General features: G+C 37.2%; 1 protein-coding gene across 2 annotated transcripts; it reads right to left on the minus strand.

Annotated features, from left to right (window-relative positions):
- Positions 1–37: 37 nt before the first annotated feature.
- arhgdig (Rho GDP dissociation inhibitor (GDI) gamma) lies at positions 38–26,687 on the minus strand. Of its 2 annotated transcripts, none has more exons than XM_043231752.1 (6): positions 26,533–26,687; positions 13,931–14,107; positions 8,453–8,536; positions 3,276–3,352; positions 2,419–2,482; positions 38–1,837 (listed from the first exon to the last, which is right to left on the minus strand). In XM_043231752.1, exons 2-6 carry the CDS (start codon positions 14,100–14,102, stop codon positions 1,632–1,634), a joined length of 603 nt encoding a protein of 200 aa, XP_043087687.1. In that variant the 5' UTR covers positions 14,103–14,107; positions 26,533–26,687; the 3' UTR covers positions 38–1,631. The 2 variants fall into 2 exon arrangements, with proteins under 2 accessions (XP_043087687.1, XP_043087680.1); XM_043231745.1 differs by lacking the exon at positions 26,533–26,687 and adding an exon at positions 21,536–22,035.
- Between the last annotated feature and the right edge of the window lie 798 nt (positions 26,688–27,485).

A 27,485-nucleotide genomic window follows, 5' to 3' on the forward strand; every position in this document is an offset into this window, starting at 1 on the left:
TGAACTAAACTACAAAATTGGAAACAAGATATACAAATAAGGATAGGCCAAACTTTATTAAAAATACATGAAAGGTTTAACAATTCAGAAGCAATATAATCTTTTTTTTAAGCAAAGGAATCAGTCAGCTGAAAAACGGCCTGACTAAACGTGACTGCTTACTGCTTCCTCCGTAACATCACAATAAAACCCCTAATTGACATGTTTAAAAAGCAGCATCATGCAATACAGTCCACAAGCTGACTAATCATAACATCCAATTATGAAGAAACTTTCATCGATATGAGTCACAATATGAATTTGAAAAAATACACATCAAGTGGGAATATTTTGAAATATTGCAAGGATCAAATACGTTACACATACTGACTGTGGAATCACAGTTACAAAAAAAAAGACAATTAAAAAATAATAATATTTTGTGTGCTCTCGTATTTTTCTTTCTATTGCTCACAGTTCTATTGCCCCCCCCCCCAAAAAAGGCATTAGCCTATCTAATGCACATGCCTGTTAGACATTTTCTGTGGCACTTATTAACTTTTTTCATAAATTGTATTCTGTAGAATTATAAAAACCCAATCATTTCCACAGAGTATTGTAAATATTCTTCAGTATTACCTAATATTTCTGAATGTGACCGTATAGTAGGGAGTTATTCGAGTAAAGTCAAGATAATATTTTGTCATATAACAATATCAGCGATGGATATGGTGGTGCCAGGTAACAGTATCAGCAGGCATATAATAAATGTATTTATTTTGGAATGTGAAAAAAAGAGAAAAAGAACAAGAACAGAGACAATCTAATATAAAAGCTAGATGGAAGACAGTTACAGACACCTGGACAGAGATGAAGAGATCTTAAATTGTTTCAGGGAATGAAGAGGGTGCTTGATGACGGGCTCCACTGACGTTCCCAGCTGAAAAGACCAGCCAAATCGCCAGCAAAATTTGCATTTTAAAAGCTGATTTGCTAGTCAGCAAGAAAAGTGAAGCAGCTTTATCAGAATTGGTTGCTGGTCAACAGCCAGACAACTTCAACCCGGTTTAAGTTGATCTTTTCTACGGGGGTTTAATGCTCAGAAATACCATTTTTTTTGACAAGCAACACTTAGTACAAGCCACATCCTACACATGTATTTATCATCAGGTAACAGCAGGCTGAATACATCATCAATACAAGAAATTAGCCATTAGACACGATGGCTTCACATTCAAGCATGCACTGATCTGGCCATGGGCTCTGTAAAGAACTCTGAATGCACTGCAAGAATACAGACAATGTAATATTTACATTTACAGTATACACTAAAACCTGAGAGTACAGGCATGAGGGATTTCATTTGTTGGTTATACCACTGGTAAATCTATTACAAAGTACTAAGTCGCCTCTAATACCCTGCCAGTCACTGTATGTCCTCACTGTTAATTACACTTAATATGTAGGAATATCTTTATTATTTTTTATGCTTTTTTTTTGCTTTTGATTTTAATACGACTAATTGTTATTTAATCATTTGCAAAGCCAGCTCCAGCTGCATGTCTACCTAGCCTATGTCTCTGTTTTAAACAAATCAGTGATACATTGGGTATGTTGCTATGCATCTGGGAGAGAGACAGAGGAAGACCTCTTTACTCTGCACTGTCCCAGTCTTTTTTGATTTGGAGGTTCCACTCCCACGTCAGATGGTCTGTCTTGTCGTCGTCTGTAAAGCAGGATTTGATGTGGTAGCATCCCCGAACCATCATGCCCTTCGGAGCCTCCTCCACCGGGGTCATAAACTCATGCTCCTCGGCTCTCGGGCCGTAGCTGCCCACCATGTACACTGCCCTGTCCACTACAGATAGAGAAAAATCAGTGAAAAATCGAGTTCCTAAAAAATACATCACAAGCTGATTGGTCACGCCTAATTGTGACTAATGGCTAATTGCATTTATAAGCATTTATAACTGTTAAAAGGTTACAGATATAGAATTTGATCAAAAGTGACAAAAAAAAAAAACTATTGGCAACTGGGCAAAGAAAAGATAATAGCAATTTGTATTTTTTAATGTTTAATAATTTAATAATAATATCAACAAAAATGTACATTAATTAAACAAACGGTTTTAAATTTAGATTTAATAAATTTAATTTATTTTAAATGGCATTTTAATTTACAATCAATTCATTACCATTTTCAGTAAGATTACTGACTATGACTGATTATATTATATTATTATATAAATTATGCTATATTTGACAAGGTTTCTGTTAAAAACATGGCATATAAATACAAGTGAAACACATTTATCAAATGGCATTGTAAGATGCTGCTTTAAAACATGCACATGAAAACAGAACATGTGTGAGCAAAGATATCAATACACCCTTGATCTCAATGCCAACATTTAAATATATGACTACAGATGCTCTTACATCTGAGTCCTTTCCTGTAGGTCACATGCACATATTTCAGTCCAGACACGATGTCCCTGTTGACCTAATGGGAAAAGATGGGATAAATTAGAATAAATATTATTAATTTAACATGCCATTTTCATTCTCAGGACATTCGACTTGTTATAGCGCAGAGTCACCAGCAGAGGTCCTGTTAGATCCTTTAGGAATTCACTCCACATCCCATCTCCTTTTAGGGAATACCCATACATACAGATAATGTCTATTTCAGTACATTTCAGCATGAACTATAAAAGCGCTTTTATCTTCTGTTTGAAGCTGTATCAAGTCCTGATGAATCATGGGCTTGAAAGATACTGTTGAGTTGTTGGATCCGAAGGTAATTTTTGTGAAGAAAGTTACTTTGCAGGAATATGATCTGGTGTGACTCACAGTGAAATATTATAAGTCAATTTTAATCTCATGTTCATGATAAAACTGCTGCAAAACATTTCAACATCACATACATTTCGAAGCCAAATCTGCTTACATTCTACCCCGATCTGTTTACAAATAGTTCAAGTGTATTATTTTTAGGAAATTTTAGCCTGGGAAATGGTGTCTGTGTGTTTTTTCTGTATGTTATTCACAGTGCTGGCCCGGTCAAGACAGGAAATAAACAATCTATCCACTTCTAGCCAGGGATTTCACATCTTACAACATTTATGCGCTCTAAGCATGCAGGAGCTTGGGATCAGTTTTTGCAGCTTTTTTGACAATATCTCAAAATGGCATTGATTTTAAGCTTTTTAACAGTATTTTTAAGCCACGGTGTAAAACAATGATCAACCATCACTGCAGACCGTCTTCGTGACAGGAACCTGATTTATATGTACCTTGAAGTGGATTTTCACCCTGTAGTCCACTCCCTCCTTCATGGTGAAGTTCTTCTTCTTCAAAGCTTCGAGGCCACCTATGTTACCAAAAAAGTTTATTTACATCAGCCGGAGTGAAATTAACAGCAGTCTAACGTAGCTATAATCACAAATACAGCAGAAATCAATAACAGAATTGTAAATGTGAAGCTTTTATGTTGCAGGTGGCATCCTTCTGCTCGGAGTTCAACTGAGTTCAATGCAAAGAGCTTCCTCACAAAAGTGCAACTGCTGCGTTATCAATTTATCCCTTGAATCTGCCCTAAGTGCTTTGTAATGGATACTGAAAGAGACAGGGGAGGAAGGAGAAATCGGAGATTGATACAATGAACAACATCAACGATGATTTGTGGGCTATTCACGTGATGCCAAATGCCAGACCGTGTTCATTAGAGTCCTGTGATCCACATCTTAACATTAATACTATTTTTAGACAGTAAAGGCTTTAGCATCTAATGGAGATGCATCTGGGCTTGGAGATTCTCCATCTTGAAGTCAACTCTTTGCATGCGCCGACATGAAATGTCGCTATTAAATGTAACCGAAGCAGAATCCAGCCCTCTTAAAACCTTTTTTACATCACAAAGATGAAATCCTTTATCTGTAATTGACTAAATCTAGCTCTGATAATCACTGTAATAACGTAATCCTGATTGGACAAGAGGATTAGTCTGTATCTGCGACAGTGAGCACTGAATGGTGACATGGTGACCAGCTCCACTAACATGTAAACTAGATCCGTCTGTCCGTATTACACACACAGAAACACACACGCACTCACACTCACTGTTCAAACGTTTGGGGTCGACGTTTGTGGTGAGTTTTTGAAATAGGACTCATCAATATATTTACTTAAATCAAAAAAACAATAAAAACACTAATACGGCTAAATAGTAATGTAGTTTAAAATAACGGTGTTCTATTTGAATATATTTTTAAATGTAATTTATTCCTGTTATGGAAAAGATAAATTTTCCTCAGCCATTAGCCATATATATATATATATATATATATATATATATATATATATATTGCTGTCAAGCGATTGATCACATAATATATGTGTACTGTGTATATATTAAAAAAAAAAAAATATATATATATATATAGACTATATGTAAATATTTTCAAAATATACTGTATGTGTGTGTATGCATAATGAATATACACAGAACACACACACATATTATGTAAATAATTTTTTTTACCCAAAAAACCACAACAAAAAGAACTGTATGTTCACTTACAGGTTTAAATTAGGTTTTGACTTTCAGTGTGGCCAGCCTTTATGTCAAGGGTTTCTAAACAGTTTGCATAATCCTAACGCTATTTTCAGAGGTGTTTTTGTCAATTTGCAAACAACCGTAACTGTGTGAACAGGAGAATGCTCATGAGGGAGATATGTGTTCATTCTCTCCCTGTGCTTAAAGATTCAGGGGAGTCGGTTTTGAACGCGCTTTACTGAAGTTGTAGTTGGTATGCCGTTTGTATGACTCCCACACAGCAGCAGTGAGAGAGCATAGATGGAGATGGATAATAAGGAAGATCCCAGCGGAGGCTCTAGCAGTCTGGAGGAGCTGCAATCTGGCATGAGGTGAGAATGAGAGCGCCCCGTTCCACCCTCACTCCCACTGCTGCAGCGCTCAACACAGACATCACCATCAACACAACTCACGAATCACGCTCTACTAAAAGACCCGTTTCCTGCATTGCCAAGAAAGGACAAAACTGTTCAGAATTTCTAAATCAATCTTTTTACATTTGCTTAAATACGAACTGACATCAGTGTAGCTGCCAAACAGCTCATTAATTTATATTTGCGCAGGACAGCTCGTAATAAGGCCTAAACCCAAAGCAGCCCAGTCAACAGCGTTTCAGGAAAAGTCCAACCGAAAATGTAAATTTGCTTAAAATCGAAAGAACAGATTGGAAAAATTCATACATACATAGCCTACAGTTTTGTATTTTTGGAGCCGAGGTGTGCAGACATTCTATTATGATCAGTGTTTTTGTCGAGCACCCTGTTTTCGCCCCAAAATGGATTTTTTGTCCTTATACGTCCTTCGCGACGGACGGTTCTTAGCCTCCGGTTAGTGCATTTAAAATAGTTTTAAAAGCCACTGATTATCCCAATTATTCCGCGGCCATTTGCCAAGTTAAAACTAGTAAGCTGTTGCTCTTTGAAGTGTAAAAATGACGGTTATTTTTGTCAGTTACGGCTCGTTAGCGCTATCGTTCTGCTCACTTCAAATCAGACACAGAGATGAAATAGTGCGGTCAGATCAACTGTGCAGCTGTGTGTGCTTTACTTGCCTGCGTCTCTCTAAAAACAATCAAGCTCTTTTTAAAACTATATATACACACTATAGTATACTATAAAATGTACCATCAAAATATTGCTTTAAGAGTGCATCCTCTGTACTTTATTCACATTTCTATAAGCAGCGATTGGGACAAACACCTCAAGATATTCAACTGCTTAGATGTGGACTCACTATTCGGATTCAATTAAGAGCGGCGTGATAAGGTCTGGCTTCCTGCTGCTCTAATCTGAACGTCAGCAGAGCAGAACTTCTGCTGTCATGCTGAGTGCTTTTCAAGCCCCGAGTGCAGTCAGGTTCTGCTCCCCACCTTCATCCACCACTAACTGTCACAGTCTTTCTCCTCCACCGCGTGTTAGCCCAGCCACATCCATCAAAAACTCAGTCTGGTTAGCGTGTTTCATCCCAGCGGACGTCCCGCCGTGAGGTACCACGCTCGACTGTCACTTACAGCAGGACTCTGGCACATCTGCGTTCCTGGATCACAGATCGCTAATGTGCTCCTGCTCACAGCTCAGACTGTGGTGCGAGATTTTATAATGTTGGTCCGCAGTCTGTTGTACATTAAAAACAGTTTACTCTATATGCATAGATAGGGAACTCCTAGCTGCAGCACTGAATATCTGTGCAAAACCCGTTTAAAAAATACTACCATTCAAACTTTTGGAGCGATACTTTTCATACATATGAATCTTATGTTCACAAATGAAAATGCAAATTCGTTCTTTGTCACTGGGCCTTCGTAGCGTTAAAAGCTCACAAACTGCTTTAGAAAAAAATCGACTGATCACCAGAGAGATTCGGAAAAATCGTTTGGAATTCGGAATCGTTGAATGAATCATTTGGGAGTTGTTGAACAAAAAAGGTAAAAAATAATTTTTTTGACCTTGCATGCATATCAACCTGTTGTTTGAGATTCCCAAAAGATGAACCTTCGTAACCCATTTGTTAAAAAAAAAAATGTGTGCGTCTCACACGTCCTGGAATGTTAAGCTGCTGGCTCTTTGATCGCCCCCTGGTGGCTGGCTGCAGTACAGGTCATAAACCCCGCCCTCTCCATGTAAACCAATGGGACTTGAGTTAAAAAAAAAATCCAATTACGGTAATAGTAAATTTCCAATACAATATACGAAATATGGTTTTAGTCATTTATGGTAGTTGTTTTCACACTGATATATGTTTAAGTAGTTTGATTTTACCAAAACGGGCGTGTCGTTGTGACAATACTACAGACTCTGGCTCCAAATGACATCTTTTACTCAAGATGGCAGCAGCCACACTGAGATGATTTGGCTTAAAATTCCTATAGTGGAAGCGAGCACAGAAGCATTGTCCATCTTTTTTACATGGTCTTACATGTAAACATGTGAAAGTCTTAACTGACTATCTATCAAGAGGGCAGAGGTAATTTAAAAATAAAAGTTGCTAAACAGGAAGTGCACACACAAAAGCTCAACAATGTGCTCTGTGTTAGAAGGGCAACGGCTTCCTGAACCAACTCAAACCGCAGAGTCACTTCTGGTTTTGTTCTAAAAGAGGAAACGTGCTGGTGCACAGGTTTTTTACGCTGTGAATGATAGTTACAGATTTTATATCTGAAAAGGTCTTCTTACTTTAAAGCTCTGACTTAAACAGCCCAGAATCATCCCATTGCCTAGCAACCAGGTGCCCTTTTGCCGTTTTCTCCCGTTGTTAAAGAGAGAAACACACTGTTGAACCGGCTGAGGGCAAAGGAGGGTGGCAGAAACCGGCTCTGACCGTCAAAAGTCCCGACAGACCCCTCCAGTGTATTTCATACAGCGGGGTGTGTTGATTTATGTTGCAGATCTGCTTGCATGATGTTGGCTGGCAGAGGAGGGAATGACATCATCCCTCTGAAGGCAGGGAGGTGAAGCATTAGGATGCAGTGCAGAGCTGCTGAGCCTCTGTCAATAGTGTCAACTAAGCACATGCCCTTCCAGCACTTGACCAGAAGCCTTTGTGTGGACAACAGAGACCGCAGATTCAACCCGCTTACCTCAACCCTCACCACTGTTATTCTATGAATACTAATCATGCAAATAATGCACACTGGATGCTATGGATTTGGAACAGGGCTGTCAGTGTTGTTATTGTTAACGTAAACACTGAGCTATTACAAATTATTTTCATACGATTTGATTTCTTTGTTTGAAATACAGCTGAAACAGAATAAAATGATAAAAAAATGACAAAATCATACACATTTACTGAACCACTAAAAGCCATGTCAAAATATTAATAAATACTAAATGGTATATTATGTAATACTAAAATGAAACTGCTCCATTACTTTAGTACAATAAATAATATTAAACATAATTAAAAAATGGCATTAAAGTAAAATAAATGGCAAACATCACATAACAATAATTTACTAAAACATTAACCAAAATTCAACTGAAAACTGTAAATGCAAAAATAAATGATATTCCAAAATATGAATTAATACTAAATAGTGTATAAGTCATGCTAAAAAAAAACAATTACTGGCCAATGTAGAATTACTATTAAAAGTATTACTATTAAAATCTATAGTATACCACACCAAACGATGATCAGGATTTTTGTTTTGCATTCTTGATTGCTGGAATTTATGTTTTATGATTGGTTTTCTGTTAACTTTTCCCTCCTTGGTACACCATTTTAAAACGTTGTTACTCCGGTTTATATATTGTTGTATATATATTGAGTAGTGGAAAGAAAATATCCATAAGACATCACCCTTTCGTTGTCAGTGCACTGGATTATGCATGAATTATAAAGCACATGTTGAAAAACTGTTCTAGTAAGACTCGCCTGTCAGGTCCATGGTGATGGGTCCAGGGGCCTGGTCACACATCAGAGTGAGTCGGGTCACCTGAACATTAGGGATGCTGGGATCTACAATGCAATGAATAAAACAGATTAGAAACGTACAAAAAACTAGTGCTACATTTCCCACCTGCACTATAAACAAAATTATTATTCAGAGTAGCCTTTTTCCCGTAGTGAATAAAAGTTTGACATTAGCATGTTGATTTCATTCAGCAGTACGACTGTGAGCAATTATTGGACGTAAAATATTCAGCATGTAGTGCAGCTGCTTTTTTAGACCAAAAGAAAGTGATTTTCTGGTTAAATAAAAGTTGCATGTGGTTGCTAAAGTGTTCTGGGCGATTTTAGCAGTGTCACATAAAGCTATTGTGTTTCTAGATGGTTGCCTACCAAAAGTGCCCTCTTCAAATCTGCTTCAGAAATTCTCCTTTATTTTAAATCGGCATAATTTTCTTGCCCATTTTACTGTTTGTCAGTCTTATCGCTTCGAAAAATAATAGCGCACATCTTCCGCATAATTTGACTTTTCATTCTTGTCAGTAGCACTGCAAGTCAGGCTGAGGAAAACACCAGAACCAGTCCATTTTTTGCGAATCCTGCCTATCCAGCATCACCGGCCCAGTCAATCCTCCAAGCAGGTTCTTCCACACACTCATCATGTGTCTCAGACCAGAGGGAAGACATTTAGACTAGACTAAACTGAGCGAAAAACAGGAAGGGGAAAACAAGGCCTTTATGTGCACCTGCAATGAACTGACAGGTCGGTGTGTAAATAAAACGCATTAATCATCTCAGGTATGTGCACATGAACATCATCAATCCAGGTTTGGGTAAAGACAGCCCGCTCCAGCCACACAATTCACACTCGTTTCCTTTGTGTCATCTGTCGTCTATGAAAAGCTGTGTTCCAAAACCGAGTGAGCTGACCTAATCCTTACAGTCAACACGGACAGCCTCCTAACGGTCAAGGACAGATTTAAAAAAACACAGCACACAGCAAACATGACTCATAGCTGGCAATTGAGCATGTTATTATGTTAATTTATGATAATTAATAATAATCTAATAATAATAATCATAACAATTACAATAAAAATACTGGATAAAAATGATTTCAGAAGAGATTAACAGTAGCATGGTGCCATGAAAGAAATTCTGATCATTCATAAAAATACACACAAATATGGGGTAAATTTGATATAAAACGTATGATGTTAGCTTGTTGCTAAGCTAACAGCACAATTAATTACTGAAAAAAAACACACACACAAATACTCATAAAAACAAATACTGGGTAAAACTGATTTCAATAGAGACATAAACATGGAGCCAAGATAACGGAACAATAATCTGATTACTCATGAAAATACACACAAACATACAAACTCATTTCAACAATATGATATTAGCGTTCTTCTACGCTAATTAGAAGATAAAACTACACAGCAAAAATATTGGTTGAAAGATTTTTAAAAAACACTTTTAAAAACACATTAGAAACAGAAACACTTTTACAGTATTGTTCATTTTTCTTTATTTATCTGCAATCTTCCATCAGTTTTTTTTACTAAACTTGTTCCTATGCATTCTATAATTGCCTCTTCTGCAATAGGTGCCTTTTGGAGAAAAAATTAAAAAGGCAGTATTAAATTGTGTATTTCTGCAACAACATTTCTTTAAAATGCAGCTCACTAGGTTATAGAACGGAGCTACAGTGTCTTTCACAAACATAATCACCTTCATTATGAGATAAGGAGGCATTTAAAGTCTTGTCAGTCAGTGTTGCTAATGAACCTGCCATGCAATCCCCTTCCTAGTTTCTCATGTCCATAGGAGTGCCGCCCATTACAGAAATAGATCGGGCCTGTCATGCTTTAGGTGAACACAGAGTTGCTGCAGGTTAGTGACCCCAGCATGCAGCCTCAGCACATTTAACAGTGATAGAGCTGCAGCTGCCCCACCCCTTAAAGGTACAGTTCACCTCAAAATCAAAATTCAGTCATTATATATTAACCCTCATGTCATTCCAAACTTGTGTGCTGTTATTCAGTGGAACATAAAGGAGAATTTCTGAATCTGAGTACAACAATAGTGCATTGTGACTGTGTCTGTCAAGCTCCAAAAAGGGACAAAAGAGCACCCAAAAAGCACCACAAAAGCACTATAAAAGTGGTTCATATGCAATCTTTCAAGGCATACAATACCCTTGCGTGATGTAAAAAGTCACATTTAAATCTCTGGGAAAAGCTTTGATGTGTGATGAAGCAGTTGTCTTGTGAAGGACGTGGGGCAAATGACTAGCTTAAATTAGGCGCCTAACCCTACTGTTCTACTGAAGGATTGTTTCTGCTCTGCCAAGAGGGAGCTAGTGGTGTAAAACTGCACATAACAAATTGTTGGACGGGTCTCATTGATGCAGTGTTATTGATGCAGGGTGGGCTGGTTTTAAAAGTGGGAACTACAGTTAATCATCTGCTGATGGCTACAAGTGGCACTACCCGCTGCAGGCATACTCACTCGCTTAACTGTGCATCGGGGACTGCACGCACCAAACATGACTGATCACCCTGGCGCAATCCCGCTATTATATCTCTGGAAATCTTATGGCAAATTAATGGACGTCAAGACAAACCTGCTTCATATTTCCAGTGTTTTCAGTCCCAGTGAGGGGGGTTAGTTGACCAAAAATGAAAAATCGCCCATTATTTACTCACCCTCATGACCCATATTTTTATTCTTCCTGAAGCGCAAAAGGAGAATTTTTATATATATATATATACAGCTCAAACAGTAGAGCATGGCACCAGCAATGCCAAGATCATGGGTTCGATTCACAGGGAAAGCAGGCTACCAATTCCCTTGAGTTAAAAATGAAATAATAAATTCAATTACAAAAGCACTTAAAGAAATTACTATACTATATAAGTAAAATATGATTAAATACATAAACTAAAACTCATACCAAAATAAAACAAATCTTGAAATAGAGGTTGAGATTGTCCTTTTTTTGTTAGTGTGACACATATCTGAGTGAAACAACTTCTGAAATGGAAATAAAATGTAGAGCAGGGCTTGATTTCAGCCTTCTGTAATTGATTGGATGGTTGGAAGATGGGCGTTGCTAACAAAATAGAGACAGATTTGAATGCACTTACCACTAGCAATCTCACATGAAGGATTTTTTTTTAATCGAGGAGCTCGACGTGAACGATTAGGTAAATTTTACGCAAGGAATACCCCTTATTTATTCATTCAGAGAGACAGGCACCGATAGCCACGCACTCGTGACCGGAAGAGAAGATGAGTCGGAGAGGGGAGGTTTACTTATTTGATGTAAGATTATGAGGGCACACAAATTAAAAATTAAAAAAAAAATTAACTGTATGGATGATTTACTGAAAATAAACATTACAGTATTCTATTAAAAAATAAGACTCGTCAATTTCGATTTCATGCCAACTCTAAAGGGGTAGTTCACACCAAAAAGAAAATGATGTCATTAATTACTCACCTGTTAATTAATTACAAACCTGCAAGACCTTCGGTCATCTTCAAAACAATAATTCAGATATTTTTGATGAAATCATAGAGCTATTTGACCCTTCATAGACAGCAACACAACTGTCATGATCCAAGTATGGATCAAATGTATACATACATCGGTAAAACATGATGTCACATCAGTTGATCAATTTCAGTTTTGTGACGCTAAAAGAATACTTTTTTTGTGCAAAGAATGTTAAAATAACAATTTATGTAACCATTTTTCTCCCCCGACTTGTCTTCCGCCATTTTAGAGAGCTTTTCAGTTGTGTTGCTGTCTATGGAGGGTCACTATACACTATACACTATATTGCCAAAAGTATTGGGTAACCCCCTTCCAATAAACAGGTTTAACTGCAAATCTTAATGTTATAGCATATAGTGATATTCCAGTTTGCACAGGACCCTTTTCTATTCTAACATGACAGAGTCTCTGTGTATAAGTCAAGGTTAAAAAAGAAATGATTGATTCAGTGCGGAAGAACTTGAGTGGTCCCAGCTGAACACCTCTGGTGTGACTTTAAATGCAGTCCTTGGGCCAAAAACTCATCACCAAACACAAATAACTTGTGCTTTCACTATATGGACAAAAGTATATATAAAGGTTTTGTATCAGAGGCATAATTCTCAGAGGCAAAAGAAGATGTGCTTTTTTGTTCTGACTGGTCATGATGATCTCTGTAAGCAGATCTTTTGGTCATTACGCTGAAACACAAAACGCTATAAAATACCAGCACAAGCTGCCGTTTTCCTCCCGGCATATTGAAAGAAGGCTATTATTAACCTGGCCATAACCAACAAAACAAAGATGAATCATTTATGAATCAGAGGACTCACAAGGTAAATACCCTTGGCACACAAGTTGCATTCGAATGAAAAAAAGGAAAGAAATGACTGCAGTTGATTGATTCTCAACAGAAAATTAAATTGCATCTAAATCAAACGTTCTAAACCCCTGTGAGTCAAGAAGAAATTAATCTGCCTTTTATGCCTTCAGCAACACTGTATCAGCAAGTATTTCCAGTTCACACTTAAAGGATTTTAAATGTATATTTGGATTTTCCCTGTGGTAAAAGAAATTAGGATTGCTGGGCTTTGATCATAATACCACAAAAACAATTCTCCACGAAGGGAAACGGAAAAGAAACAAAGCTATTCCACTCAATAACTGAACGAGAAATGCAAAACCTGATCTTATAATTAATGCATTGTACAGCGGGACAGAATATCAAATGCAAATTATCCAGCGTTACACAGTGAGTGAAATTATAATTCATGTTTCTCTAAACAACAAAGCAGTTCAAAGCCATGCTCTTCAGAATAAGTGATAGCCACCTTCTCTTTCTTTCTCTGAGTTAAGAGGATATTGTTTGGGGGCTTTGAACCAAGACTGGAGTCCCCAGGAGGGACTGAATCAGTCTAGACAGCGGGAGGAGAAGGGAGAGCAGTCCCTGGAGAGCCGAGTTACAGCTTTAAACATGAAGACAATGCAATCTTCAAAAGATGAGATTCTTTGAAACATTCATTACTTGTGTGCTTCTATAAATGTGGGTCAAATATCAGTAAGATTCCAATCATTTTGTTGTTTGGCGAGACTGTGATCCACTTAAAATATAAAATATCAAAAACGCGCAGACATTTTTATTTATTTTTTGCTATTTATGTGTTAGTTTGATTGTATTTTATTTAAAAAGCAACCAATCTTCAGTGTCACACGATCCTTCAGAATGTCTAATACTTTAGTTTGGTGCTCAGGATAACTCATTTTTGTTATCATCAATATTTAAAACAGTCATCCTGCTCAAAATGATCATACATGTTTTGTGCATTTTTTTATATATGAAGGTAAAAAAACAAACGTCATATGTACATATAATGTATGTATAGAATAGTGGTCACATGCAGTGGTACACTAACCTGCTACCACAGGTCCTGAACCCAGGAGGGTTTGCTTGTACTTGTTCAGGCTTTCGTCATCCTTGTCCAGTTCCTGGATCTCCTGCAGGCTCTTCTGAGCCGGAGGCTGGTAGTTCAGATCTGGCTCATCTTCTTCCTCAACCACTGGCACATCTTTATCTTTGTCAGCCATTATGCCTGAGAAAAACAGGAATGAAGGGCATTAGAAAGGACAATAATCTTCATCTGTTGCGTCTCTGTATGTTTAAATGCATCTTCACATACAGATCAAGGTTATCATGATTTCACAGCATACCTGGATGAAACAGCATTGTTGTTAACCAATGGGTTCTAGACTGAGGGCTGTGGTTGTGACTTGACCGTTTTTACAATTTATCATTTCTCTCAAATCTAATCATTTAGATTTAGTTAATGGTTTCTGTTTCTGTTCCTGACTTGCTTTAAAATTGACATGAAACTGAATCTTGCCTGTTTACTATTACTTTATAGCTTCTCAGCCTTTTTTTTCTGTTTCTGGACTGCGTTTGAAAAGGACTTCAGCAGGCCAGTCACGATCAAGTTTGTAGACTCTGGCATAAAAAGCATAAAATGGCCAGATATTGAACTATTAGTGCAGAAATCTGGTGTCGAATCTATGACCTGTTCAACTATACGGTTTGCGATGTTCTAATGTGATTCTTTCATGGTTTTACAGACTCTGATAAAAGCCAGACTGAATGTATTTTCTGCTATCTTTCTACCTCTCACACAGTGTTTAGGCCTGAAACACAAACCAATTCAGATTCGCTAACACTGTTAGAGACAACAGATTTGCACATTTATCTCTTTTAATATTCACAGTCGTTTGTTGTAATCCTCACGTAGCAGAGCAATACACTGATAATTTGATTTCTATTCAGCTCCTTTGAGAGATAGCTGCTAGCTAAATGACCACAGTTTGAAAATATATATATAGCAAAAAGAGCCACTGAATGTTCTATCCCCGTTTAATTATAATGAACCAGTCTGGTTTTAGCAGATCTCTTTAAAGAAATCATTGCTTTTATTAATTCAGCCACATGTCAGACATTGAAAAACTGGTTATTATTGTCACAACCAACACACTGCGTTTCACCGTAACAGCTAATAATTACCGGAGACTCAGCAAGCAGACAGCTGAGGTATTACTCCTCAGAGAAAAAGAGGAAAATAAAGACCTAGAAAACTGCTCTCCATGCAGAAGGCCAAGAACAGGGACAGCAATTTGTCATATGAATTAAGAGAGCTGAATTGTAATGCCCACATAACTCCCCTGGAGAAGCAGTCTTGTGCAAGTGTACTGCACAAATAGGGTACAAAATGGGGCTTAAAACCTTAACCTTCCCAAATGATCAATCGCAAACCTTAGGAGGTCAAACTTAATATTATAAGAGCTGTTTTATTGTCAACATAATTTCTGAGTTGTGCTGTTTTTGCAACCCTGTTAGAAACAAAGTCTGACATAAGTACATGTAAATGGGTAGTTGACTAATAAAATCTGGACCGTGTCCTAGGGGAAAAAAATAATATACAAATAACATGAGAAAAATGCATCTTTATTTGTACAAATAGCACGAGAGATGTTTATCTTCGATGTTGGATTTTACAATTTTCTAGCAACAAATGTTCACTAACAAACACTAAAATCAATCAACCAAACAATCAATCAATCAATAAAATAACATAAAATATTGTTGGTAATTAAAATGCATTTACATTTTTTATAAAAAAATTGACTGCATATAAAACTGATTAAATAACAATTATGATTTTAAGTAAAACTAGCTATGGTTTTCACCGTAGATTAATTTTAGTATTTTATTCCCTGATTATTAAGTAGAATTATTATATTGTATTATTTTAATTTAATTGTATTACTTTTATTTATTATTTATTTTGGATAAAAGCGTCTTCAGAATGACTACATTTAAATATAAATGTTTTACGTTAAATAATAGTTTATCTAGAATATCTATTCGTTTTCACACCAAAAAAAATATGGCACATGAAAATTTAAAGGATGTGACAACATCCAAAGCACGACATCATTGCTGTCATTAACCTGGGTGAGATCGAGCAAAGCTCCTGAGAGGATGGATGTTCCTGAACTCAGAAAAAAGACAGAAACACCCAAACGCAGGTTTATATGTATAGTGTGTCGATCTGCCTCAGCAGCCATGGAAACATGCATATGTCCTCTTTCCCAGAGATTATCAAGAGTGATGATGAACCTTCCTCACATTATGAAAAGAGAACAAAAACCCTAAGTGCTGTAATGTGAAGGCAGATGCAATAATGGAAGGACAAGGCTATAAAATCTGATCCGATGGAATCAATAGGGTGTTTCTGAGGGTCACACTCTAATACGCCATTAGTTTTATAAGAGCGATTTTCACTGATACCATCTAATAAAAATATACCACCATCTCCTTTTGCATTAAATAGCAGCAGCTCAAGGACCATGACACTCACATGCTGCTGCTGTATATAAAAATGGGTTAGCCAATTTTCTCCAACAAAAAGGTAGGAAAATGTGGGAATGGATTCTGTATCTCTACATAAATTGAACCTGTGGAAAAAGCCCACTCTATCCAGGAAGACAATTTGAGGAAGGACAAGTAGGTCAGAGTATAGTTTATGAGGAAGCCGCACAATTTGTGCAATTTCCAGGTGCAAAATGATGATGCTGATGAGACATATGGTACACTCAGCTGCAGAAGACAAAGTGAGCCAATTAACCTACTAATTAGTAAGAAATAAACAATCCGAATGTGTACAAATGAACGTGGTAATGAAGTGTGAGGGGGGAAATTTGGCTATGCATAAACGTGTATTAATCAACAGTCGACTTTTGTGGAAAAGGGAAGCTCCTGAACTGACTGCAGCATTACAACATTTTACTCAAGTGTGGCCATGTTTTGCTCACTGGAGTCCTTTGGACCAATATCCTGTGCATAATAGCGCTCTTTAGTTAATTATCCCTGTGCAATTATAGCTTAAATATTGCTAAAAAATGCACACCAATTAAATATCTCACACACCGAAACACACAAATCAAATCCCCCGAGTTTAGATTCACTACAGGGAGGCCTGGTCACACTGAATAAATGACTGGACTAATTGGGCAATTTAAAGCATATCCAAGAGCCAATGCCAAGATTCTCACTGTAAATTACAGGCAAGATGAACTATGTAGTGAGGGATTGCATTAAGGATGATTATAGATACATTTTCATGGCATTTCAGGGCATGTTTTTAGCATAATGATGATGGCATCTCAGAACTGCAACGTGATACATCAATCAACATTAAACATCAGTAAACATCACTGTTGTCCTCTCAGTGTGCTCCAAGTTATGCGCCAATCAGTTTCAATTGTTCATAATGCGACTCAAAGTGTAAAATAAATTAATGAAAAAGACAATCTCATAAAATACCTTTAATTGGTGGTTCTCATCTGGTTTTGCTTCAGGACCCAGATTATATAATAATTATTATTACCACACAGGACTAACAATATGCAATATTTTTGAGGCAATGATACAGATGATTGATCATAGCAAACTGTTTATGATTTCGTGCTCTCAGCATCCAAATGAGCAAGTAAATGAATAAAGTATAATTTTTTGGCAGCGTCCTATTTGCTTTAAGTGTAAATAGCAATTAGTTGCTATTTAACTGAAAGTGAAAATAGCATATTTTCTTAGTGATGAATGCTAATTGCATTAAGTGCAAATAGCAATAGATTTATTCGCACAACATAAAAACAGCAGAATTTTCTATTTACACTACTTATTGCAAATATTGATGAGTACTGTAGTACATTATAAAACATACTCATACCATACACATTACTGTATTTTAAACATTTTTGGATTTCTTAATTTTCAGTGAAAATAAATGCCTTTCCAATGTGATACGAGATGTGAAAATGGAGAACAACGACTTCAGCAAAAGTTCTCGGGCTGGCCTCTTACTCTGCGTGATTTACCACCACTGAAGCTATTATTTGGCCATTTCTTGTAATTCTGTCTAGCCCAAACACATGTTGGTGTGTGGAAATAGTGTAAACAGTCTCTGTCAACAAGGTATTTAATTGGTTATTCTAACTACACACAATCTATATTTATTTTTTTTAAATATTTCCAATCTTGTCCTATCAGATCAGACCAGCAGCCATTTTTATATCGTGACCCACCAATTGAAAAGCACTGCTCTAAAAAACCCTAGATGCTCTCATTCTCGCTGTGGCCAGTAGTAAGAGGTCATTTTTATTAGCAAAGAGAAGAATGACATTAATTACCCTTGCTCAGCTGTGTTAAATAGCAATGATAATACTATGAAGAATCTGACAAGCTTTTTTAATTAGCTTTCCCCACCCTCCGGAGATATAATTTCTGAGCGAGACATGGCGCGGCATCTCGAGCTTCAAAGGCAACAAGCTTTGGTCCGCTTTGATCAGTAGAAGCAGTTAAATGCCTGGCTAGATTGTGATGGATAGCATGCTGGTTTTTGTCTGATGGCGTGCTGCAGGTTTCAGTGCACAGCTAATGAGGTGGAGTGTGAACGAGCAAACAGCGCTGACAAACTGCAGTCTTTTATACTCAAACACACAACAGCTGAACGCCCAAATATTCAGTGGACTTTCAGCAGATGAATGGAAGGCCCACTAGGGTTTCTAAAGACCACACAGACTTTAGTCTTTTTAGACTAACATCAACCCTTGCAAAGGGCAATAAACGCCTCAGGGTTTAAAAATGCAAAAAAAAACACTGACTGTTGATCATTAATTTATGTGCGATAGTATGGCGCATTATAGTAAATATTTTTTGTCTGAACACCTTCTCGGAGTTAATGGTCACAGTTTAGCACGTACGTGGAAGCTAGTGCATTAACACTTTCAGCCGCTCTGAAACCCTCCCAACGCTTTGAAGCCGTGCACATATTCTGATAATCAAACTAAGTGACACCATGCAGCCTCTCTGCTAACTGAGAGCAAAGTCGAGAGTGATGCATATCTGTAAAACCCTGATCCTGAAGAAAAACCACAGCGGTTCTTCACAGACAAAACCCTGCAAGCCATTTGACACTGTCAAAGAAGGTTTCGGTTGTAATATATTGAAACAACGCAGCAGGAATGCACTTATTCATAAAATGATGCCAAAGAAAAATGAGAGGAAATTCAACAAGTAAAACTTGCCCAGACAGACGTCTACAGAATTTTGAGAGTAAAATATATAAAATAAGTGTAAAACACATGAAAGTTTTTTTATTATTAAATAAAATTATTTTATCATTATAATTTTACTGTTAAACTGAAATAATAATATAGCCTTCCTAATTTCTTTGCTTTTAATCTTGCAACCACAGGCTTTTATTTTGTCTGAAAACCATAGAAAGACCTACGTGTTCTCAAAACAAGTTAGATAATTACATAAAAAGAAAACGGGTACCAAAAATATTAAAAAGACTACACGTAGAAGTTGAGGACTAAGTGACATATGTCAATTCTGAGGATTGTTAATCTGATAGCAGCTGTAATGTGAGAAGCCAGCTGAACACCTGACAGCCTGAAGGGAAGGGAAACGATACATGTGATCTTCCTCATTCATATGGCCTTTCTCTACAGGGTGCACAAACACGTCAGCTTTTTGAAATCTCTGTTTCTTCTACATGCAATCTAATTGATTTACTCCTTTAAACATGTGTCAGGTCTCTGACGTGCATCCATCCATCACAGCGCAGCAGCAGCTGAGGCTCACTGAGTCGTGATGCAGCTCTGCCGGGCCACAGGGGGTCTTAGTGTGTCAGCACCTGCAGTCCAGCAGAGACCGAGCTCCGGTCACTCCCTTGAAGCCTGTTGTTGTGAGCCTTCTCTAAACACCATTGACTCGCCTGGGATCACCCAGTTTCACACTACTCTGTCACACAAGTCTGGTTAGATTTTCAAATCAAGGAATGAACTATCTGCACTGCATATCCGTGTATGGAGTGCTGTCAGTATCTATCGAGTATCAATATGGCGTGGTGACTTTTGACACTGTTTGGAAAATTTTCAAAAGGTAAATGCAGTAAATACAAAAAAAAACCCACACACACGCAATCAGGAGGCTGGCGTGAGTCTGGAAAAAGTTCACCACACAGATTTACCATGCTGACCAACAGAAAGCTTCTTGGTTTGAAAACGATTTGTGTGTGAGCAGTGATTAATACACCTTTACACTAATGACATTGGATAATGGAGCATTTCTGATTGATAATTTTAACATTCTAGAATATCAGAGTTTGATCAGATTACACATCGAAGTGATATGAATCAGGTTTGTAAACTTTGGATTTTTTAGTCAGACTACAAAAAGCGAAAAGATCAAAGTCAAATGCTTAAGATTTATTTGTGACAAATCCTGATTATTTTACATTTAGCTATACTGGAGTTCATATGAATATTTGTACATTGTACATACACACTTGAATCTCATTTTATATAGGTTTAGTCCTGCTAATGCCCCACTATGGTTAGGCTTAGTTGCAGGTTCACGTTTTTTTGTTTTTGTTTTTACTACAAAATCACAAATACATCACTGAAATTCATATGAAATCCAAACTTCATAAAACTTAATTTCTTTCTGAAATTGGGTTGCGATTATTTGGTTAACGTGGCCCTAGTAGACCCTGTTGGAAGGAATTGTCCCGCATTTTTAATTATTGTATAGCATAATAAAAGAGTGTATAATAAAAATGTGTTTTATAAGGGTGCTTTAAAGAGTTAAATTAGTTTCATATTTGTACACTTCCCTGTCCATAGAACAGTTAGTCAGGTAACTTGCTCAAAACAACAGCAAAACTGGATCATATAAGGGTGTCCTGTGTCAGCCAAGCAACTGCCATTGAGATTAATGGCAATGCTTACAGAGAACCAATACTCTATAGGAATCTCAGTTAGGAAAAGCACACATATGCACATTTACCCCTTACTTTACGCATACAGACAGGTGTTCATTTGTCACACATCGTTACATCCTAGATATCAAGGTGAAATGGAGGCACTAAGAGAGTGGAAGACACTGATGAAGAGGTAAATTGGGAGTGAGAAACAGTGGATTGGTGTCAGCAAGCAGAAGCTCTGCAGAGTGAAGCCCTGAATCAACAACATCTGTGACGTGTAATTACAAGCAACATGATGATCACACACACAAAGCAATGTTGTGAGTGCAACAACAGATTGATCAATACATATCGATCAGTGCACCTTTGCTTGTTTTAACTGCATCACATGCCAACAATAAAAACATCTACATTCACAAAGAAAGTCATCACACGAAATGATGACATATATGACTTTCTACTTTATTTTACAGATCTATCTGGATTGTAAATAGGTTTTATGATACATTTCAACTTATAAATACCATGCACAATAAGCTTCAAACTACTTTAGCTGAAGGTTTAGGGATGGTCTGTTAAACAGGCAGATCTTTTTTGAGGAGTTTAAAGAGCATTCCATGTTAATTTTGGTATAATTTTTTGCCTATAATTTCACTTTTCAAAATGTTTATATCATAACAGATGAAGTAAATGCATCCTCACCTCTGTAGCAAACTGTTAACCAGAGCAGTTCAAGAAACTGTCCACCAAATTCACAAACATCCAAGCCCAACATTGTGAGTAAGCTCTTTTCAACAAGGTTTCACGAAAAAAATGACTCCCCCAAAAAATTCCAGAAAGCACACCTCCTGTGGTATAGAAAAAATGTGTCTTAAACACATTCAAAAAAGAATTCACAGCAGCATCCCTCCTACCGCCACAAAAAACCAAGATACAGAATCACTGGGTGTGGGTTGGCTAGAGAGAGAGAAAGAGAGAGAGAGAGAGAGAGAGAGAGAGAGAGAGAGAGAGAGAGAGACAGAGAGAGATTGTAGGAAGACAGAACGTGAGAGATGAAGAAAGAAAAAAGTAAGGGAGTGAACGAATGCAGAAGCGATCTGAGTGTAATCCGTGTTGGAAGAACAGCCGTGGCTGAAGTGTTGGCAGTAATGTGGGAACGGTATTCCGGTCTGCAGACGCTATTGATTCCACCGGCATGAGAAGCAAACCCTCCGCCTCAGTTCAGCACGCCTCCCAACCCCATCACTCATTAGACAGGAGACTGCGATGATCTCATCCTCTTCCTCACACACATGCACACAAACACACACACACACACACACACACACGGTTCCTTTGCCCCTCTGTTCTCTTTATTCCCTCTTCTATTTCTCTGTCTTCACATTCCAGCTCTCTAGAGACACTTATTATTCCTACCATCCCCCGTTTTATATCAACTATCATATTGTTCTTCCTTTTATCTCCCCTTCTCTCTCTCTCTCTGTTTCTCTCGTTACTTCCTTCAGGGGCAACATGTTGGGCGCAAAAACATTTTTTCCCCCTATACTCGACCGTGACTTTCTATCAGTTTGCAGTTCTCCAGCACGTCGCTCTGTCATCTCTCTCAGGGGTCATCAACCTGTCAGAGGAACCTGTCGGAGGTTACACTGGGCGTGCCGCTGCATTTCACACGGCCTTGATGCTCTGCCATTGGTGCTGCATTGCCAAACCCTTTTTCAAGAGAGTTTATGTGCGCCGAATTATTACGGCATTTCACTGCATGTCTCGTACAAAGACAGTGAGCAAGCAGCAGATGATCAGATCTGTCAACTAGGTAAAGACACAACAGATTGCAGTATGTATATTTTAGTATAATGAGGCGATGAGCCATGAAGGCAATGTGTGTTACAGTGATTTTTGTAAGGTAAAAGGATGTTTTTAGGGATGGCGCTAAGCAAAACAGCCTTAACTGTCGTAAAATCACTGTAGCAAACAGTTACGTGCTGGTTATCATTATTGAACTCAGTAAACAGCAATACGATAAAAGACAACAAGGTTAAAAAAAAAAGTTTAATATAAGGCTCATTTACACCAAGGACGATATCTATAATGATAATAAATCTAAAGTTAATTATCCGTTACTGTTATGTTCGAAAAGCCATGTTGCTCTCTATTTCTTAAGAAATTCGAACAATAAATAAGATTTTGTGGCTCTTTAATGTGTTGTTACAGGTCACAGCCCCTTCTTTCAAATGTAAGGTGAACCAGTCATCTCTTCCTTACTAGTCTTGGCATGAAATAAACATGAATGAACATGACAGCTATCTAGTTTTAACTGAAGATGTCAGTAACACTACAGTAACCCTAACGTCAATACACACTATACCTTCCTGTCTGATTTGTTTTTCAGACAAAATGGCAGATTATTTATTATTTTTGGTCAGATTACCTGTCAATAAAGCTTCCTAAGAAGAGTCAGTTATATAAATTTTAGAAATCAAGCATTTAATGCTGCAGACAACAAAACTGAGGTGTGCGCTTATAATAAACTGAACATTACAAAATAGTGCTGGGCAAATTTTCTGTGGGGGTTTATATGAATGTATCTCCGAAGAAAACCGACTTGTTTTCACAGTATCTGAAACGTTCTATTGCTGCTGTTCTATAAGCACCGCCTGCTATCTGAGAGTAAATCTGCGTTTTCATTCAGCCCATCTGCTGTTTCTGTTTCATGCAGAAATGTTTAATTGAGCATAATTTCTGAAAGCTAACGTCAGACCATTCTCTTTTAGCTTAAATTTGGAAATTATAAAATCTAATTTAGATTCAAAAAACGAATCATACTATACTGTGGCATGTATGTTTGACTTGTCATTAAAATGCAGTTTCATGCTATTTCATGCCAGTCAGGGACAAACCATGATAAACCATGAAACCAGAATCCTAAAAATAAATTGTGTTAAAAAATTTGGATTAAACCACCAAGCACTTTTGCAACGCATTTTGATGCTAATAAATGTATTGTACAGTTAACATTATTAGAGTGAAATTGCAGTTTGGTGCAATGACATTTAATGTGAGGCTATTATTGTGGCTCATCCAGCCATTTTATGTAAAACTCATAGAACATGTTTTAGAAGAACTAAAACTGAAAACCAGACATGTGCAATGTGAGACATGAAGCGCCAAGCATTCTGTAACAAAGCCCAATAGTTATTTTTAAATTTTAAACATTTAAGGGAGAAGGTACGATTATAAGAGAAGCTGCATTAGTACATCCTAAAACAGCCCTTTAAATTAAAAGGCTTCTTGAGAAATTCTAAAATTCCAGAATGTGTGACTCTGAACATGCAGTGACACATTTGAGATTAAAAGTCTGTTCTTCTCAACTTAATATCAGCCTCTATTCGCTCTCAGTTTAAACTGATTTGAAATGAGATATTAAAGAGACTTCAACTGTGGTTACTTTTTCCAATTGTTTAAGGTTCACACCGCGGTCCACTAGCACAATATGGGAGTTGAGTTCAGACTGACTTGACAGGCGTTCACATCAAGCAGGAAAGGAATTTGACAGCTTACATAACAGGTCTATCAAACTACACTGAGCTGAGAGCGCCGTTCTGCTGGTATCTGAGCAGCCTGCGATTTTCAACACTGTCAACATATCTAAAAACGTCTTGAGGGGCTGCCTCAACTAGGATTAAAAAAAAATAAAAAAAATCTTAAGCAAGACTAACCATGAAGTCGTACATGCACACTTTTGACAAAATAAGACCCCTTCTGATCTGCATGACTGGAAACTGTTGCACAAACAGGAAGTGACATGAGTACGCCTCTCATTTTAACCACAGTTGGTGTATATCAGTGGCACACTCTCAACAATGTGGAGCTTGTCACAAATTGTCTGAATGTGCTCACAAATTGGGTTTGAAAATCAAATAAATTTAAACACAGAAGAGCGCTAGTGTATTTCTGAAAGATTACTCTTGAGGCTTGTTCTGACTCCAGCAGCTCTGTTCCACACAGGAAGTTCTGCACAAGCCTGGGTCTGAACAACAAACACCTCGTGAAGGAAGTGAAAGGGCTGTCTTGATCAATAGACAGAGATCTTGTTTATCGAGGTCTGCCAGTTATACACACAGCTTCCCTTTTACGGATCTCTCAGACATTGTGATATTTTTGGCTGCTTCTCCAGTGAGTGGCGTTGGGGACTGTACAAATTCTTGTTTATTTGTGTGGAAAAACAGGGCTGGCTGTTCAGATACTAAAAAATGCCTACAGAGTTTTTTTTTTCATTTCTATGAAAATCATTTCCACGCTAGCTTTTATAGGCTATTTATCAACTCGGTGATGCACCATGACGTATGTCATCTACAGCACTCATCAATATGAGGCTAAAAAGCACTGCGGGAATTTTCCAATCATTTTACAGCCCCTAAACCATGTCAATGCAAAATGAGCTTTCAGGGAAAAAAAAGCGTGTCATATCCGAATTCTCTTGAGGCTGCAATAAAATAGCAATAGACTTTCTCGAGCTGATGAGAGCGTACCAGTTTGGCTATAAAGACATGAACAACACCATCATATAAAGCACTGGCTTTGTGAGTATGTGTAAAAGATTGATTTTTTAGTGCAAGGACATTGTGAGACAGTTAGAAGTGCTACTGAATGATAAGACAAATGATTGAATGAGAGAGCGCAAGAGTGATTCGAGTAAAAAATACACATAGTTTAATAGTAAAAGTAATTTTATGATCATTATGCATTATTTAATGCAGTAAAACAGGGTATTGTAATAATATTGCAATTAATTAATAATATTGTAATTATTTTATTTTAATTATTTTGCACAGCTTTCTGGAATACTTGACTGTGATTGGACAAGTGCAACTCTTTCAGCACTTACAAATATCAGAATAAAAACTAATAAAATATGTTTCATGTCCATGCAGCATAAAAATTAGGGCAATGTACAGTCAATTGATCATAATTCCAAAATGAACTTTTTTTTCTGATAACGTCAGACTGTCTGTACATTATCCGTTAAATAGCAAATATAGTATGCTGATTTGCTTATTCTGCAGTATTTTATAACCGATACATATCTGTTAATATTTCTATTTGTAAAGTAATAAAGGATGTCAGTAGGGTGCATGAGGTGTCACAGGAGCCAGTCAGAACAGGATCTTAGTATAGTCTTGCCGTTAAAAGAGGATGTGGTTGCATATGACTTTACCAAAAAAGTACATTGAATATGAGAGGATGGGGCTAATCCTCTCTTTTAATAATTGAGTTACTTAGCCATTATTAAGCCATACACGCACACACACACACACACATATATATATATATGTGTGTGTGTGTGTGTATATATATATATATATATATATATATATATATATATATATATATATATATATATATATATATATATATATGCTAGTGTGTGAATTGAAATTTGGAGAATAAACCTAAAAAAACTGCAAGTTACTCCAAACCTCCAAGTTTAGTGATACCATTTAAGAAAGTTAATCATAAAAATTCGAATAAAAACCATGAACATAAAGATCGCATAACATTCTAAAAACTGTTTGACTGCGTTTAATCAGCATGCATTTTTGTATTGCTTACACGTTTGCATCACTTCTCTGCAGCGAAACAAGCTGTTTCTAACATTGCAAACAAAGTTATAGAGTTACTGAAGAGTAAAAGTGTCTTACCGCCTTGTCTCGTCTTGCAGAACTGTAGACGCGGATGTTCAAGAGCGCTCAGATCGTGTGTGAACCAGGAAATCGAGTTTACCAATCACAACTCAATGCCTCGCACGAACACACAGCTGCCCTGACAAACACCAGCCAAGTGTACTTCACATTGTTTTACGGTTTTGTAAATATCTCTATTCATGTATGTAGCTGCTTGCAAACGAATGTCACATTAAGGCTAACAGCACAGTGATCTATAATAAAATATAGGAGAGTTCAAGTAACACGTGTAAGTTTGACAGTAATCTCTGATGTTGCACGTGTGCAGGAAAGCAAGCGACTACACCGTTAGCTTCGTCAGTCTGATATTATGCAATCAAAGACGTTTATCAAGCTTTTCTGCGCGCGTCGTATCACTCGTATCAGGATATGGACGACTGGCCGTGTAGAAACTTATGAAAATTAATAAAGACCGAGCAGTGTCAGCGCATTCCAGTGTATTTGTATCTGCACCACTATCTATGAGCTCCTATACATGCCTTTTGCACAAACTCATCTACTAAAACATATCTAGATGACACGTCTCAACAAGTCTGTAAATTCCTCGAAGTGCTTTTTTTTTTTTTTTTTTTTTTTTGTTAAACCACTGCCTGCTCGTACGTCGAAACGCTGAACGTTAACGTGTTGCTTAAATGTTATTTTAGAAAATGAGTTAATATCTTAATTAAGCCTGATATGTGTTCGCTGTGAAATGTGAGGTCATAAGTTAGCAATGCGAATTGCGATAGGGCCTAAATGTTTGGCCCGTGTAAATTTGTGACGCCCTTTTATTTATGTTGTGAAGCATATTAAATCTGGACAAAACTTTATTGCATCAAATTTTGTTGGAGTAGGCTAATAGGCCTATGCCTTGTATATTAGCACTCTTAATTTGTTTTTGTTTGCAATGTAAAGTTTGTTGATTTTCACAC

This window comes from Puntigrus tetrazona, chromosome 3 (genome assembly GCF_018831695.1).
Source record: "Puntigrus tetrazona isolate hp1 chromosome 3, ASM1883169v1, whole genome shotgun sequence".
Classification (NCBI taxonomy): Eukaryota; Metazoa; Chordata; class Actinopteri; order Cypriniformes; family Cyprinidae; genus Puntigrus; species Puntigrus tetrazona.